The 16,892-nt window shown below is 47.2% G+C and overlaps 1 protein-coding gene across 2 annotated transcripts in view; it reads right to left on the bottom strand.

Annotated features, from left to right (window-relative positions):
• Col6a6 (collagen, type VI, alpha 6) overlaps positions 1–16,892 on the bottom strand; it is a 138,830-nt gene that overhangs the window by 5,488 nt on the left and 116,450 nt on the right. Inside the window, exons 33-36 of one of the 2 annotated variants that reach the window (NM_001102607.1) lie at positions 14,187–14,680; positions 7,294–7,390; positions 3,757–4,428; positions 809–902 (exon numbers count right to left, since the gene is read on the bottom strand). In NM_001102607.1, coding sequence (NP_001096077.1) covers positions 809–902; positions 3,757–4,428; positions 7,294–7,390; positions 14,187–14,680 — 1,357 coding nt within the window. Of the gene's footprint in view, positions 1–808; positions 903–3,756; positions 4,429–7,293; positions 7,391–14,186; positions 14,681–16,892 lie in introns of those variants that run through there. The other variant, XM_006511732.4, reaches the window with a different exon arrangement.

Here is a 16,892-nt window from a genome sequence, read left to right on the forward strand (position 1 = left end):
ATGATGGCCTCATTAACCTCTAGTCAAGCATTTCTGGCAAGAACTTCACACAGGTGATGACTGTGTGTCCCACTCTGTCACCTCAGACGATACAGACTGCACATAACACCCACACCTCGGAAGCCATGCAGCACCAGCTGTACACACCCAATAACTTGAGGTTGGCTCCTGGATCCCACAGTGCACGCTAGAGACCCGACTCCCCAAAGCTGGACTCTGACCTCACAGGAGCTTATGCTGCTGTGCGTACCATACATACAGCGATACATTAGATAAATCACTCCGTGCTTCTTTCTGGACTTGCTGTCCGAGACTAGGCTCGGGGACTCAGGACATCTCACCCTCTAGACATGACACTGGTAGGGGGCCTTGTTTTGTTTTAACCGTGGTTTTGCTTCCCTGGAGGATCTCCATTGTCTTGGGCTGGGCTTGGTCTTTCCTCACCCGATCCCGAGTGTGTCTTGGGCACCAAGAAACCCCAGTTCCTTTGAGTACACGATGCTGTTTAAAAAGCAAGATCTGCCCACTGGGCATACTTGCTGCTACTGGAGTGTCCCATTGGGTGCTTTGTTTCAACAATTGGACTTTTCATTTAAAAGAGGAAAAAAACCTCTATTTGGTTATTGCCAGATCTACTTGGTCATTTAAAAACCATCTCTAGTTCCCTCAATTCATATTTTAATATGCTGTAACAGATTTCTGACTGCTAAAGTGGGTGAGGGGAGAGAGAGAAAGAGGAAGAATTGAGGAATCAGGAGGGTTTCACATCTACCTAAAACGTCACACCCAGCACATGGAATGAACATACCTTCGAAACTGGCGTGGGGGCGGCTTCAGATCCCTAGAGCCGAGTCTGTTGCACTTGGCTTTGAGGTTGACCGGTGGATACTTGTTTATCCCATCTAGAAAGAGAAAAGGCTCCGATAAAGCTCTCCGTTGGTCTGTCTGTTCTGTACAGTACCACAGCAGTTGCCAATGTCCATCCAAAGATGGTCACAGGGCATGAGAAATGTCCCAGAGAAGTCCCCAAACCAAGTTTGGGAAAGAAGTCTCTAGTGAATATGTTGGTGAATTCAAACAACTTTTCATTAAAATGCCTGTAGCTCCTAACGTCGTCAGCCATTATGAAACGCAGGCAGTCCTAATAACGCTCTTGCCTTTGATAGGAGCTCATTAGAGTTTATTTTTTGTTTTTGTGGCATATCCAAGTGCGAAGGGAACAGGGTAGTCCCTTTATGGTCTTTATGTTAGCAACACACTACATGCCTTTGGGTTCAATTCACCGATTCACTTCATTTGGAAGAGTATTAATTTTTCATAACAATAAAGCATGCTTTAATCCATTTGAAAATGCAAAGCTTTTTTTTTTTAACAGAGAAAAATTTTTAAATGTGTTATGCATGCCTGAAAGCGTGAAGTCAAAAAGATTTGTTAAGCAAATACCTTTCTGGAAAAGCCAGGCCTGGTGTCAAGTACTTACAATCCTGGCACTGGGGAGGTGACAAAAAGATAGGATTTACTGGTGATGCTGGGTTATACTGGCCAGCCAGCCTAGCCTGCTGGACAAGTTCTGCATCACTGGGAATCTCTGTCTCCAAAGGACGGTGCCTGAGGAGTGACACCTGAGGCTGTCCTCTGGCTCACACATGTACATGTGGCACATGCATGCACACATGCGCGCGCGCGCGCGCAAACACACACACACACACACAGAGCCTCTTGCTGGTTGAGTAGGTTCTTCCAACTAACAGGCATGTCCTGGACTACAACAGGGCATATGTTCAAAACTGCTCTTACAAGAAGGGCAGTATGCTCTACCATATGGCCTTCAGGGTTTTTGTCTTACATAGGAGTTTTGTTTTGAGGTAGGGTCTTACTAAGTGGCTTGGGCTGGCTTACAGCAATCCTCCTGTCTCTGCCTCTCCAAAGCAAACATTACAGGTGTGTGCTGGGCCCACCAGATCTGGCTTGGGGTTTTCTTTTCTTATTTGAACAGTATGTAGAAGGTTGCTGACTCAGCAGCTTTGCCTCCCTTAGGGAATGTGCTGCTCTGAAGTGGACCATGTCCTGCTGTCTGCTTTGTGGTCGTGCGCCAAATGAGTCACAGACACTTTGAAGGCATCCGAAGCTTCAGAGGGCATCTGGCCAAGTCTATTCTTTAAGCCTAGCACTGGTGCAGCCAGTGGCTCAGAGTAGATGATCAGCAATGAACACTGTGTTGAATGGGCATGACCATGGGCCTGTGGTAGAATTCACTTCCTGCAGCTGTGTTTTAAAGATGGCACTTTCTAGATATCACAGCTTTGGAAATGGAGTAGGCGGCTGTATCACGCTCAGTGTTCAGAACACTCTCTGTGTCTCCCGTGAGTCCCACCTGCTCTTAGCTTAAAACATTTCTGCTTTTGTCCTAAGAGGGAGGGGCTGCCTCATCTGATCATGTGACTGGCATCTGATCATGTGACTGGATGCCCAGGCAGGGAAGAGCAGGAAGAATTCTGGAATACCAGGAAGGAAATTTCAGGGCAAGTCTTACCCTCTCTCCCCCACACTTGTGGGCCATCAAGCAAGCTTCTTTTCGAGTTTACCAGAGACTTACCAAGTGGTCTTTTGGTCAACCCTTATAAAAGACTTCCTTCAGGGTGACCCCTTGCCCAAAACTCCTCTTTGGGGTTTCAGTTCCAGAATCTATGGAAATGAATCTCACTCTGGGGGGCTCACTATTCCCATACCCGTGTTTCTAAAACCTTGTATATGTGTATCCTGGGAGCTCGGGTAAGATACATCATCGGGTGGGGCTGAAGCCTGCGTCTAACCAGCCCCAGCTGGTAGTTGGTGCTGGTCCTAGACTCACACTGAGTAGGATTTGCCATCAACCCCACCAGCAGTCTCTCTGCACTGCTCAGCACATCTGCAGGCTCATCCCACCTCACTCTTCAATACGATGACAGCTTTAGGAATTAGCCAGGCACTCGCACATGCCTTCTTCAACCTGTGCATGCCTGTCTCCTTATCTGCACTCCCTTGGACAAGAGTCAGCAGGCTCTGAAAACAGATATAGTTACCCACTGCCTGTCTGCCTTCAGCCTCATATCTGGACACGGCTCCTCGGCCATCCCTGCTGCATCCAAAATGGACTGCAGATTTCTCAGGACGCCCAGCCAAGAAAAACAGCCCATGCTTGTCTCCTTACAGGCACAGTTATTCTCGTGAGTGAATCCTACAAGGTCATGGAGTTGGGAGAAAGTTATACAAAGCCATGCCTTTCATTCTGACCGATAAAAAACGATATCTCTTTAACACTCCCAGCTCAGACTTTGGAACTTGTCCAAGCAAAGCCAAGAATTGTTTCTGTTTTTCTCTGGCTTCTCTCTCTCTCTCTCTGTGTTAACTGCAGAAACCTCTTACCAAAGGGTAGCTTGTTAGGGTTACATGGCAAGGGAGCCCGAGTCCAGGCTGTGATTTCACACCCCCCAGACTACACCTCTCTGTGCAGACAGATGTGTGGACAGCTGCTTGTTATGATTGCTTCTCCATAGGAACCAGAGGCATAAAAAAAAAATATGATGAGCCAGAAAATTAAATGCTTAGGAACCAGAGTGTCCTCCCTTCCACCATCCATTATTACATATTTTCCTCTCTGACCCTGCAATGCCCTTGAAGACAAACAAGAGGTGTCCAAGCATGCACGCCAGCACATTGCCCTTCTGGGGAATTACGGAGCAGGCTCTTATGTACAGGAACAGTTTTCTGACTTACGCCTGATGGAGTTTATAAAAGACTTCACAAACTTCACACTGTATCCGTGGTCAGGTTTATGAATTCGGCCAAGCTGGATCAAGTGCTGGTCTACGGGGTGGCTGGCCAGGTCTTCCAGTTCCTTGTCATCCCAGTCAGGGCCCAAGGAAAAGACAAAGAGGGCATACCCATGACATTTGGCTCGTAGGGACTCTTTCTTTAAGGTTTCCGCATCCAGGTGGCTGGTTTCCCCAGCAGATATCACAAATATGACTTTGTTTCGTCTCAAATTGGGGGTGTTTAAAAAGACGTTGTCCAGTGCCCACCCGAGGGCATGGCCAAGAAAAGCATCTCCATGCAGCTGCTGGACTGCCTGATCCACGTGTCTCTTCATGAGGCGCTTACTGCTATAGCTGGTTAGGTTGAACTCAGTTCTAACCGGACTCCTCTGGGTGTTGGGTAGGAAGTCGAGGGGGGCATGGCTCAGCAGGGCCACCCTGTCTCCAGTGACAGATGTCTCTGGCTCCGAAGTGATTTCGAAGTGATCTAGCAGTGCCTCTAGAAAGTCTCTCATGTCTTCAAACTCTGCACTTCCCACGTGCCGAGAGCCATCCAGTAGGAATGCAGTGTCCAGGTAGGACTGAATGGGGGGTGGTTTGGCTTGGTCACACGAAGCATCCGGCTTGCATAGATCTGCAAACCAAGTCATTTAGAGTTACTAAGCAGATCGAGACAAAGAGTAGGAAGGTTCTACCTCAGCTATTTGAGCATGCAGGCACTACATAGATTTTGCTCATAAAATAGTTATATCTCTGACACCAAGAGTGAGAGTTTATCACCAAGATGTCCAGATCTGATACCAGGCTGTGAGTCCTTGACTCCATGCTACCAGTTTTTAAATTGTGTTCTATTGAAGTTTAATTTTGACTGTTGTGTGTATAAAGTTTGAAGTGAGCAATTCGTCCTCTGGTGTAAGAACACACTGTGAGAGAACTTCTAGTGCTGACAGTGTGCAGGCTAAACTACGGGCCTTAATCACGACACTAGCTGTGAAAAGCTCATCTGCTTTCAAAATTAAGCTTTAAAAGGCAATGCATCTTTTATTTCAATTTAAGTAAGAGTTCATAACTTCATACCCCTTATAAAAAGTGTTCTTCCATAAAGTGAAGTCATTTTTATAAATATGCCTCTCTCATTATGCATGCATACCATAAGGAAAAAACAGAGAGTGGATTTTATTGAATGTGACCACAATAAATGAATGGGGGGGGGGTATGATAAATTAGAAATGAGAGGATTCTAGAATTCATTTCATCTATTTTCATGGAACCCACTGAAGCAGGGGAGTACATTCATAATGGAGGCACTATATTTTTAGAAGTTTCTGTCAATGGTGTTTCTGACACTTACTTACTTGTTTTATACATGGGTACACATAGCCCAGCATGTGTGTGGAGGCAAAGGAGGACTTTCGAGAGTCAGTTTCCTCCTTCCACGTGAGTCCTAGGGGTTGAACTCAAATCGTCATGTTTGGAGACGGGCCCCTTTACCCCCTGAGCTAGATTGCAGTTTCTTATCGTTAGAGATAAGGACACATGAGGTATAAGGTGGTCCCTTCACCTGAGAGCTGGGATGTCCAGGTTCTGGTCTTATCACATAACTAACATGACGTCACCTCTGAACAAGCCACCGAGTGGCCTCTGTATGACTGATTGTGACTAACTGGGCATCAGGCTGACCCAGATGCTGAGGGTCTGTCTAGTTTGTTAGTAGATGACTGAGGGTAAGAATGGGTTCCTTAGAAACCAAAGGGGAAGTTAGAAATGGAGTAACAAGCATGCAGATGGAAATTAGATATCAGCATGGACCATAAATACCAACTATTAAGTGAACAATCTAATGGCTAGCATGTGGATCCTGTGGGTGTAGCAAACTTTCCATCTTCATGCTTTTTCATGGAATCAATAAAGATGGCTCAGCTGAAGTCCCTTACTGAAGCTTAGTGACATTTTATGACTCTGAATAGTGGTCAGATGACGGAATAGTCACCTGTGTGCAGAGCCGTTTCTTAAATCAGGGACAGCAGGCTGCCCATTTGCTCTGTTCTGTGGGGTTTTTAATTGCAGGAAATGACAGCCAAAATATCTTCCATTATATGCCTGTGAGACAAAGCAAGGGTTTAAGCCAAGACTCAGAGCCAAAAGCCTATCCCCTGTCACATATGTGCAGTTAATGACCGTGCAACACATCAGCACACTGTTGGAGCTGACATGTCCAGGGGCGCAGCTAAGAGCGTATAGGCTGGATCCTAGCACTCCACCAGTTTATGTGAAGGAAGGAGAGTGCTCGGATCCAAAACTTCCCAGTACAATCCACAGGGCTGGAGGGTGTGAGCAGAGAGCTTGAATCCAGGGCTGTAGAGGGGGAATCTGGGAACGTCTGCTCCCTTCTCAGAATCACTCTCTCCAGGTGAGGTCATCTACACAGCAAACCCCAGCATCCTACTACTGTGCATGGAGAAGGTCTCATACGGTCTTTCTCCAGGTCTAAAGGGAGAGTTTCAGGGAATAGAATGAGACTCTTAGTCTGCGAAAATTAAAGGCACTCTGGAGCCAGCTTCCCTGGGTTTGATCTGGTTGTGGGACCCTGAGGAGAATATCACATCTCTCTCGATTTCATCTCCCTCATCTGTACAATGTTACTAATAATAGTTCAAACACTTCAGTGTGGTTATAAGCCTAGATGGACACAGTGTATGTAAACCAATTAAAACCGTGCTGAGAGCATAAGAAGCCCAGTAGCTTAAGTTTGAACTGTCACCACAAGAGCCAGCATCAGGCAGAATAATGAGAGCAGTGGACAGACTAGAGCAGACACGGGGGGAACTGCCTGCTGTCATGACTACCTGCAACCCCAGTGGCTCCCACATGGTTATGGAACATCAGATGGAGGAGGAGAGAGGCTGTTTCCCAGCTAGACCAACAGACTGTGCGCCACAGTCAATACTGCAAATCTTTTTGTTGCCTAACTCTTGGGAGCCTATGAAGACTCCTGGATGAGGATGTCTGAGTTGCTGTCTTCCGCTCCCACTGCACTGAAAAACAGTTCCCGACCAGGAAGGGAGGTGCCAGGTTGCTCCAAAGCCTTTGGGGCCAGGTGTGTGTGTGTGTGTGTGTGTGTGTGTGTGTGTGTGTGTGTGTGTGTGTATGTGTACATTTGAGATTTAGAAAACATATAAAATCCTTTATAGCATGGAAAAACTTGGCAAGGAGACAGGCTAAGGTTTTTGTTTTGTTTTTCAATTATTATTGTTTCCTGGAAGCTGCACTAAAGTAGAAGGGCCAGGAGTATAAGCTTCCTGCTGGGGTGCATTGGAAGGGCCCTACAGGCTGAGCTGAGAGGTTCCATGTGTGGAAGATCCAGTATGTGTCCCGAACCCCAGTGAGACCTGCCCTAGGCCGTGCCTATCCCTACGGCCAAGTTCCAGCTGCTCCTGCCAAAGTTGACTCAACACATTGAGCAGGCCTGATCAAATTCACTTCTTCCCGTGGGTCTCACCATAGCAGAAAGTGCACCGCTGGAGTCTCTCTAACGCTGGCCCTTCATCAGACCCGGAGGGAACCACAATGACTTGGAATGTGCCAGTGTCATCAATCTGGAAGAAGGCAGAAGTGAGAGAAAGAACTGCTTAGCGCGTTGGGATGGAGGAGCCTTCCAGCTTTATTTGAGAGCTGAGGTCAGGGGAGGGCAACCCCACAAGGATGCTGGGAGGTGGTCCAGCTGGTTCTAACTCTTGACTCTTCCTTGAGCTGTCAAAGGGGAATTCTATTACTCGATCTAATAGAATGTCCCAGTCAGTGGCACACAGTGGGTGGCATGGGTGAGCAGAGCGCATAAAGCATTTCCTATTCATGTCACCCAGCCATCTGGGGGGAATTCCCCATCCTTATTCTTCATATAGAGCAACTGAAGCTCAGAGAAATACTAACACTGGTCAAGAGAGACTGCCTACACTCAAGTCAGTTATGGAAAAGAATGAGCCCCCCCCCACTCCTGCCCTCTACCCTCCCACTCCTGCACCTCACAACGAGTCCCAGGGAACCAGGAAACCAAGGGCTGCTCTTTATAATGCAGGCAAAGTGACAACCAAAATTAGTGGTGACACTGTTTTAACATTCTCTTGTGAGCTAGGTATCACAGAAGCAGGCTCAGGCCCAGGCCTAGGTGGCTTTCTTTCCTGAAACGTCCCAGTCCCTCCACAGCTGCAGCACATCATAGCCCATCTAGGAAGCTAGAGGATGCAGTCTTGACTCTGCCCTAGCAGGAGAGACTCTGCACTGTTGGAGAACATAGAATATAGAATATAGCCCACTGTGTAACTGCAGGTGGTTAATTCTAGATCATTGGTTCACAACCTATGAGTCAAGACCCTTTTGGGGGTTGAATGATCCTTTTACAGTGGCTGTCTAAGACTATTAAGTGGGTATTTACATTATGTTTCATAACAGTAGCAAAAATGTAGCTGTGAAGTAGCAACAGAGATAATTTTATGGTTGAGCGTCACCCCAACATGAGGAGCTGTATTAAAAGGGTCGAAGCACTAGGAAGGTTGAGAACTGCTGCTCTAGACAGCCTGGCATCCCTTGGGACTCCGATTCTCAACCCCTAAAAGAACAGTTCAGATTCTCTGCCATGGTTCAGTTGTCTCTGGTCAGAGAAATGGTGTAACCCTAAGTAGCTAGGACCTCTGTGATTACACCTCTATGGATTAAGTATGGGATTGAGGCTCACTAGGGAGAGAGGAGAGCTATTTTACTTGATAGTCTAGGAATGATTCCCTGGAAACAAACAAACATCGTCTGACCCATCTTAGCCACAGGATAGTATCACTATAATTTTTCTTCACCTATCAGTCATCTCACAGTTGACGGGCAAGTTTGCTAATCTTGGTCAGTGGTCGAATCCTTATCTGCTCTTCGTGCTCTCTGAGGGGGCCCAGGCTTCCTCACCAGTCACTCATCACTGTTCAGGTGAGCCAAAGGTGTGGTTCACTTGAAACACTGTGGATGCCTCTCAAAACCACCAACAGTGCAGAGTCTTACCTGCTAGGGCAGAGTCAAGACTTCATCCTCTAGCTTCCTAGATGGGCTATGATGTGCTGCCACTGTGGAGGGACTGGGGTGTTTCAGGAAAGAAAGCCACCTAGGCCTGGGCCTGAGCCTGCTTCTGTGATACCTAGCTCACAAGAAAACATTAAACAGTGTCACCACTAATTTTGGTTGTCACTTTGCTTATATTCTGGTGGCTCAAGGAATGAGGGAAAATAGAAGAATGGAGGAGGGCATCTCCCCAAGACTTAGCCCTATCTCTGCCCGTTTGTTTGTTTGTTTTTCTTTTATCTCACACAGAGCAGATGGAGGGGTCTGCGCTCATCAGCTTCCCCTCAAGCTGCCCACTGCTTTTCCTTGATATTCTTCCTGGGTTAGAGGTAAAGGCTTAGAGCGCCTGTGAGAACTGAAGGTGTGGGTTATATTTCTAGACCCGAGTCCATGGAGAAAGGAGCAGAGTGCTCCATAGTTGGGCGAAGCAGCAGAAAACAATAAAAGCAAGCATGATGTGTCCCAAGGGGACAGCCATGGAGGTTGGGCAGGGAGGGGCACAGGAGCTGTAGTGACACCAATGGGACGCCGTGCAGTGGAACACAATGCTTGGCCTCCTCTCGCCATCTTCAGTAGCATCTGCGTCACTCATGGACCGTGCAAATGTCTTCTCGTAAAGAGTGACAAGAAACCCAGCCAGTCAGCTCAGAGAGGGTGGGAAGGACATCCAGGGCCGGAGTGGGCCACAAGGATTTTTCTTGCTGCCCATCATGATTCATAATAAGCCTGAAGAAAATTTAGAGACCACATAAGCCAGCTTCATTGCTTTACAGGCAAGGAAAGCGAGCCCAGGATAGGCGTGGGGTCCAGAAGGCTTCAGCACCGGGTTTGCTCTTCCCTCACAAGGACCAGCTTCCATGCTCTAGCTGCTTTTATGCCTTAGCTGTGCATCAGCGGGTCCTTACGTAATTAAGAGTGATGTTTCTCGGGAGATTGTCCAGGGAATGTTGTCATCTGCTAACTAGCTTTGTGTTCTATGTGTCTACGGTGTAACAACTTCCACATTTCTGGCAATGACCCTGCCTAATAATGGATGCTCACATTTAATCATGTATCCGCACAAGGATATAAAACGGGACACAGGTCTTCCTCACTGATTCTAATGAGCTGCTCCATTAGGAAGAGTTCACTGGCGACCTGCATACTCCCGACACCCCAGCGAGTAATCTCTTCATACAGTTTGGAAGATGTTGTTTTAGGGATCACTGATCCTATTGCTTAGCATGGGGGTGCTGTAGTATTAAAAAAAACAAAAAAAGAAAAAAAACCCCAGAAATCCCTGAACTGAATGTCAGCTGGGGATTTAAAATGGTAAGTTTCTGTGTTTCTCTTATTGCTTGTTTTCTTGAAAAAAATGCAAAGATGTGCCAGCAAGGCTGAGAGTACAGCTAACAAGGCTGCAGATGAAGTGTGGGCATTCCTGGGTGGTTGGGTGATTTTTCTCTCATAGTCATCACAGGACTCCGTAAGATGGCACATAAGAAAGAGATGGCATTCTACTAGACTGGAAAGTTGTCTTCCTTTAGAATGCACAGAGAGGGTTGGGAAGGTCAGTTGTGCTAGCAAGACTTATATCCACTTGACACAGCTAGTGCTCTGTGAGACATGGGACCCACAGTTGAGAAAATGCTCTCTAGAGGCAAGTTCGCAGGGGTAATGCCTTGATTGACGGCTGATGTGAAAAGGCCCATCCCACAAGGAGTGGTGCCACCCCTGGACAGGTAGATCTGGGTGCTCTAAGAAATCAGACAGAACAACCCACAGGGAGCAAGACAGTAAGCAGCTCTCCTCCATGGCCTCTGGGTCAACTTCTGCCTCCAGGTTCCTGCCAATGTGGTTTCTGCCCTGACTTCCTTCAGTGATGGATTAGAATGGGAAACTGTAAACAGAATAAACGTGTTCCTTGCCAAGTTGCTTTTGGCCATGGTGTTTCGTCACAGCACTTGAAACCCCAAGGGTGACTGGAGCTTTAGAGACCCTGACACAACTGCACAGGTACCAGATTTCAGCTGTGCCTTTTCAGCTCTCAGGTGAATGGAGATCTAGAGAAGCCATGATAAATGTGAAGGGCATTTTAAAATATGACCCTCAGATACTGTGCTACTTGAGTTTAGGGTTCTGTTCTTAAAAGTAAAATTTAATAATGCCTAAGTACTCAGGGGGCAGGACAGGCAGATCTCTCAGAGTTCTAGGCCAGCCAGAGATAGAAAGTCCCTAAGACAAAACAACACCCCCCAACCCCCCCCCCAAACCCCATCCCAAGACCAAAACAACCACAACAAAATCATAATGATAACAACTAATGGTTTAAGTCCAGGGAAGGCACAGGATGTAAAAATGGTCACAAGAAACAAAAAGGCAGAAATAGAGCAAAGCGACTTTCCACGAACTGTGTCAGGCATCCGGCTCTAACCTGTTGGCATGCTGGCCTCTGTTTAAAGCTAACCATATCAGGCATCCGGTCCTAACCAGCTGGCATGCTTGCCTCTGTTTAAAGCTAACCATATCAGGCATCCGGTTCTAACCAGCTGGCATGCTGGCCTCTGTCTAAAGCCCCCTAGACAGCAAGCCTAGGCCCCTCAAGGGCAGATATAAGCTCCTCCTTATACTCCCAGAGCCCAGAACAGCTCTGGCAAACTCGGGGCTGAACATTTGACACCGTAATGAACCTGGGGCCGAGTCTGGCCTCAGATCCTTCACTTGCTGCTGCCCACATTTTTGAGGTTTGTTGTTGTTTAAAAATAAATAATAAACAAATTAAGAATCTTTGAGTGGGACTGAGTGTGGTGGTGAAGGTGAAGGAGGAGGAGCAGGAGCAGGAGCAGGAGCAGGAGCAGCAGCAGGAGCAGGAGCAGGAGCAGGAGCAGGAGGAGGAGCAGGAGCAGGAGGAGGAGCAGGAGCAGGAGGAGGAGCAGGAGGAGGAGGAGGAGGAGGAGCAGGAGCAGGAGGAGGAGCAGGAGGAGGAGCAGGAGCAGGAGGAGGAGGAGGAGCAGGAGCAGGAGCAGGAGCAGCAGCAGGAGCAGGAGCAGGAGCAGCAGCAGGAGCAGGAGGAGGAGCAGGAGGAGGAGCAGGAGGAGGAGCAGGAGCAGGAGGAGGAGGAGCAGGAGCAGGAGCAGGAGGAGGAGCAGGAGGAGGAGGAGCAGGAGCAGGAGCAGGAGGAGGAGCAGGAGGAGGAGGAGGAGGAGCAGGAGCAGGAGCAGGAGCAGGAGCAGGAGCAGGAGCAGGAGCAGGAGGAGCAGCAGCAGCAGCAGCAGCAGCAGCAGCTTTGGATGATCTTGACATGTGTCAGAGGACAGCACTGCGTGTTGGTCCTTGCCTTCCACCGTAGGTGAGGCAGGGGTTGTTCGCTGCTGTGCGTTTCAGCCTAGCCCATGAACTACAGCGGATCCTCTCTTTGCCCCATCCCTGTGAGGAAGTGCTGGGATTGCAGACTCACGACTGCACTGAGTTTACATGGATTCTGGAGACTCAAACACTGGATCCCAGGCAAAGTGCTTCACTCCTGGGCTGTCTTCTCTGCTCCACAAGACCCGATTTTTGGAAATCGAGCATTACTTAGAGAATCTCTAGGCAATTTAGGTAGAATCGAGAAACTGTCTTTGTGGATGTTCACAGCAAAAGGTTGATAAACTCCCAACCCAAACACCTAACCCCAAACCACAATACCTTTCATACACTGTACTTTCTGAGTGGGTACGTGTCACAAATACCACCAAGTGTTTTTGTCAGGGTATGAAGTTGTCCTTTATGACTAAACTTGCAAGGGCGCTCTCACCAAAATCACTTACAGAATTTCGAGGCTTTGTTTGCATGGCTTAGACCCAGCCTTTCCTAATCTACCTACAGTATCCTTTGGACGAATCAGTCCTTTTTTGTTTATATAATTCGGAGTCCACTGATGCTAATAGCCATCTCCTGTGCTACACCAGTCCCATTAGTATTAAACAGCATCAAGCTACTAAAAAGGGCAAAGCTAATCGCCCTTGTGCTTGCTAGGATGTTCTGGGTCCCAAGGCACAGCAGTGAGACATTTACTCTTTACATGAACTGTCAAACGTTGAGACTTATTTCCCATGTATTCCCTAATACTCTGGTCCTGCTGTCTGGAGCTCGCTATAAACGGGGGAGCCCAACATCACACTGGGGCAGTACCCACTGGAAGGATACTTTGTTGGGGCCAGTGTGTCTTTTTCGATTAAGGATGGCAAGGGGTGGATGTCTCCATCCCAGGTGGTTTACTGAGGGATGCTACAAGCTAGGTTTAATCCTTAATGGAAGACGCTTTAGTTGGACTGGCTTTTCTTTTATAAGCTGGGGACTTTTACATAAATGAAGTTTAAAAAAAATTAGCCTCTCTGTTTATTTACTTTGCTTTCATGTGGCTGTGTGATACATGGATCTTTTGTGTATTTGTACATGCGTATGACATGCATGGGGAAGCCAAGGGCTATCCAGATGTCTTTCTCACTACTTAGTCACTCTCTATCTTGATTTTTGAGATAGATGAATCTAGGGCTCAGCCACTCTTTCGGGCTGGCTGGCCAGTGAGCTCCAGGGTGCCATCTGTCGCTGCCCAGCGTTGGGCTTACAACTGTACACTTTCATGCTTAGCCATTGTGTGGGTGCTAGGGACCTGAAATTCAGGTCCTAATGCACTTTCCTGAGCTGTTTCCACACACCCATAGAAGAGGTTTTGAGACAGATTTTTCATATAGCCCCAAACCAGCCTTGAACTCACCAGGTAGGTAAGGAAGCCCCTGAACTTCTGATTCTCGTACTCTGCCTCCCAAGTGCTGGGATTACAGGGGTGTGCTAGCTTTTCAAAACCACACAGCAATGACCACTATCATGACCATCTCAAGGACACTCCTATCTGTTTACTAACCTCCTGAGTTTAGTATCTTTGGAGGCAGAGGCCATGCAGTAAGCAGCTGGGAAAGCTGTGGCGAAGCAAACTTAGCATCAAACCCTAACATCACCACTCTGCTCTGACAACTGTGGAACCTGGACCAGAAGTGGGCCTTGTCTAGGCTCAGCCTTTCATTTACAAAATGAGAAAGAAAAACAAAACCCCTATCTTCATCTTTGCACAGTAGTTGTGAGAATTCAACAGGATAATGAACAGGATAATGAACAGTGCTTGGTAAATAGCAATGAAGCACCTACCCTTGTATTTAGCTAACTGGAATGACCTTGTTCTGAAAGGCAAGAAAATATAGCTATGTATTTTCTTATGATGTTTCTGAAGATTGGTGAAATACAGGGATAAAAAGGGCTTTATGCAGTGCTTACTGAAAAGGCGCGCTTGACCGAGGGCACGTTGCTGAACGCAATCACCACAGGTACAATGTCCAGGGCACTGAACTCCATGGCGGCTGTGGTAATGGTCTGGGCGTCGGCCGATGGACCACTGCTAAAGAACGTGGCGATTCTTCTCACATGAGCCCCTGGAAGGGTTCTCTTGAAGACATTCCTGGAGATGAACCTCATGGCTTTGCCAATCTCCCTGCTGTCGGAGGATCTCTCATAAGGAAGAGCTTTAATCGCCGTGAGCAGCTGGTCCTTCCTGTAGGCATCTGAGAAGCGGATGAGGTGCCTGGTGTGGGAGTTGTAGGCTAGGATGGCAACGCGGGCACCCACGGGGCAGTTGGCCTCCCTAACCTTGACATCCCTAACTAGGGAGACCATCATCCCCTTCATTCGCTCAAAGTCCTGCTCTGTGACATCCCGGGACTGGTCCAGGACAAACACCAACTCAGTTGGATGCACTGGGCACTCAGGTTTTCCTGAAAGACAAAAAACAAAAAACCATGCTTCCTGTCATGTAGGATGTTTGCCTACAAGCAATACACGGAAAGCAAAATCATTTTAAATGCTAACTATTCAAATATTTAAGCATTAAATAATTAATAACCCAAATATTAAAACATATAAAATATTAAATGTTTACAGCTTGAATCATTAAAATGGCTGTTCTAAAAGCTGGCTATATGTTCCTCCAGGATAAGCAGAAAAGAAAACAGTCTAAAATCAACATGATTTGGGATTAAACTTGTAAGTTAATTACCCAGTCCCTTCTAGATGGTAGAACCTGTTTGGAAATGTCCTTAACCCCGCAGAAGCCGACTCAAAGGCATGGTCATTCGCATCTGTACTTTAATCATGTTGAAACACAAGTTCATTTCACTTAATGAGGAAGAAACAAGGGACAAGAACTTTCAAGGAATGGCTGTGGAGACTCCTCTTATAATTAAAAGCAAACGGAGGATAAGGGAGTAGGGATGTAGCCCAGTCAGTATGGTGCTCTTCTGGCATGTGCAAAGTCCTGGGTTTGATCCTGGGCATCACAGAAGACAGATATGGTAGCTTATGCCTGTACACACACACTTGAACAGTAGAGCCGGGAGGGTCAGGAGTTCAAGGTCATCCTGGGCTACAGAGCTCCCAGACAAAAGGGATGCTTCCATGGCCAGTTACAGTGCATGCTGATGCCACATCCATGGCCAGTTACAGTGCATGCTGATGCCACATCCATGGCCAGTTACAGTGCATGCTGATGCCACATCCATGGCCAGTTACAGTGCATGCTGATGCCACATCCATGGCCAGTTACAGTGCATGCTGATGCCACATCCATGGCCAGTTACAGTGCATGCTGATGCCACATCCATGGCCAGTTACAGTGCATGCTGATGCCAGATCCATGGCCAGTTACAGTACATGCTGATGCCAGATCACATCATCTCAGGGGAGATGGGACAAACTTATTAGCCTCCGAGTCTAATTAGTGGGATGATCGGATTTTTCAAAAGTCAAAGTCATGTTAATCTTACAATTAAAAGGTGAACGAATCCTAACAAAGTGTGGACCTGGTGCTTCTCGCTTTGTGTTTGGGTTGTTTTGTCTACAGTACAAAACCAGCAATGATGCTGGTTATAATTTAGGGATACAGGGAAGAAGGGGTTAACAGTGCAGCCTGGAAATACAGAAAAACTTTTAGTTTTCAATGGGGAAAAAAATATACTTAAGGGCTCGCCTCAAACCCAGCATGCTCTTTCCAGGAGCCCAAGAGCTCTGGAGAGTTTGTGCTGATGGCTTCTGCCTAACACAAGGCAGGTGGCGTCTCCACCTCCACCAGCACCCACCCTACCAACTTGTTCTCTGGCCTTATTAGTGACTGAGACTTCTTATTTGAAAGTTATTTGCGATAAATGATTATGAGATTAGACAGACCCAAAGTCCATACTTCTTAGTGAACTTCTACACAGCTAGAACAGCCCCTCTGCATCGGATTTTTGCAGCATTGCTGTCAAGTCTATTTTTATCCACTTACCCACAAGCAAACCTAAGGAATCCACAACACAGTGAAGACGAGAAAAACACCTCGCTTTCCATCCCCTGTCCTGACTTGGGTTCCTTACCTGTTCCTTGCTCACCACCAATATTTATCCTTTCCTGTTCTCCCCTCGCCATGGGCTGCTGCACCCACACATAGCTTTACTCACATACGTATGACAGGCTGTGAGGGAGAGCACATGACTTTCTTTTTGAGATGGATCAGAAGTCCGTCTGGCCAGCTTGATGCAGCTTCTAGCTAGACCTCCTTTGCTTTTAACATGCTACTCTCTCCCTACCACTGTGCCGCAGGATACTTCTCTCTGTCGCTTTCCAGGGACTGCCTAAGTCTGCTCTGTTCCACAGCGCTGGTATTTGTATTTCTTGCCTTACACTCAGAAAACTGTGGCTCCTTTAGTCCTGACTTCAAGTTCGCTGCTTCAGGGAAAAGCCCCGATCTGAAAAGTATCAACCTCTGCTCCTGACTTTATTCCATTACAGTACAACCTGTGCTTTATTTCAGACTCTGAATTTATCCATTTGTTTTCTATCTGGACTCTCCATGAGAATGGAAATGTGTAATGGATTTTGTCTGCTGTCAACCCTGACCCCAGCTCAAAACAAGAGTCTAGATCACAGGTTTTCAGTAAGTCCTTATTAAAG

This window comes from Mus musculus, chromosome 9, assembly GCF_000001635.26.
Source record: "Mus musculus strain C57BL/6J chromosome 9, GRCm38.p6 C57BL/6J".
Lineage (NCBI taxonomy): Eukaryota > Metazoa > Chordata > Mammalia > Rodentia > Muridae > Mus > Mus musculus.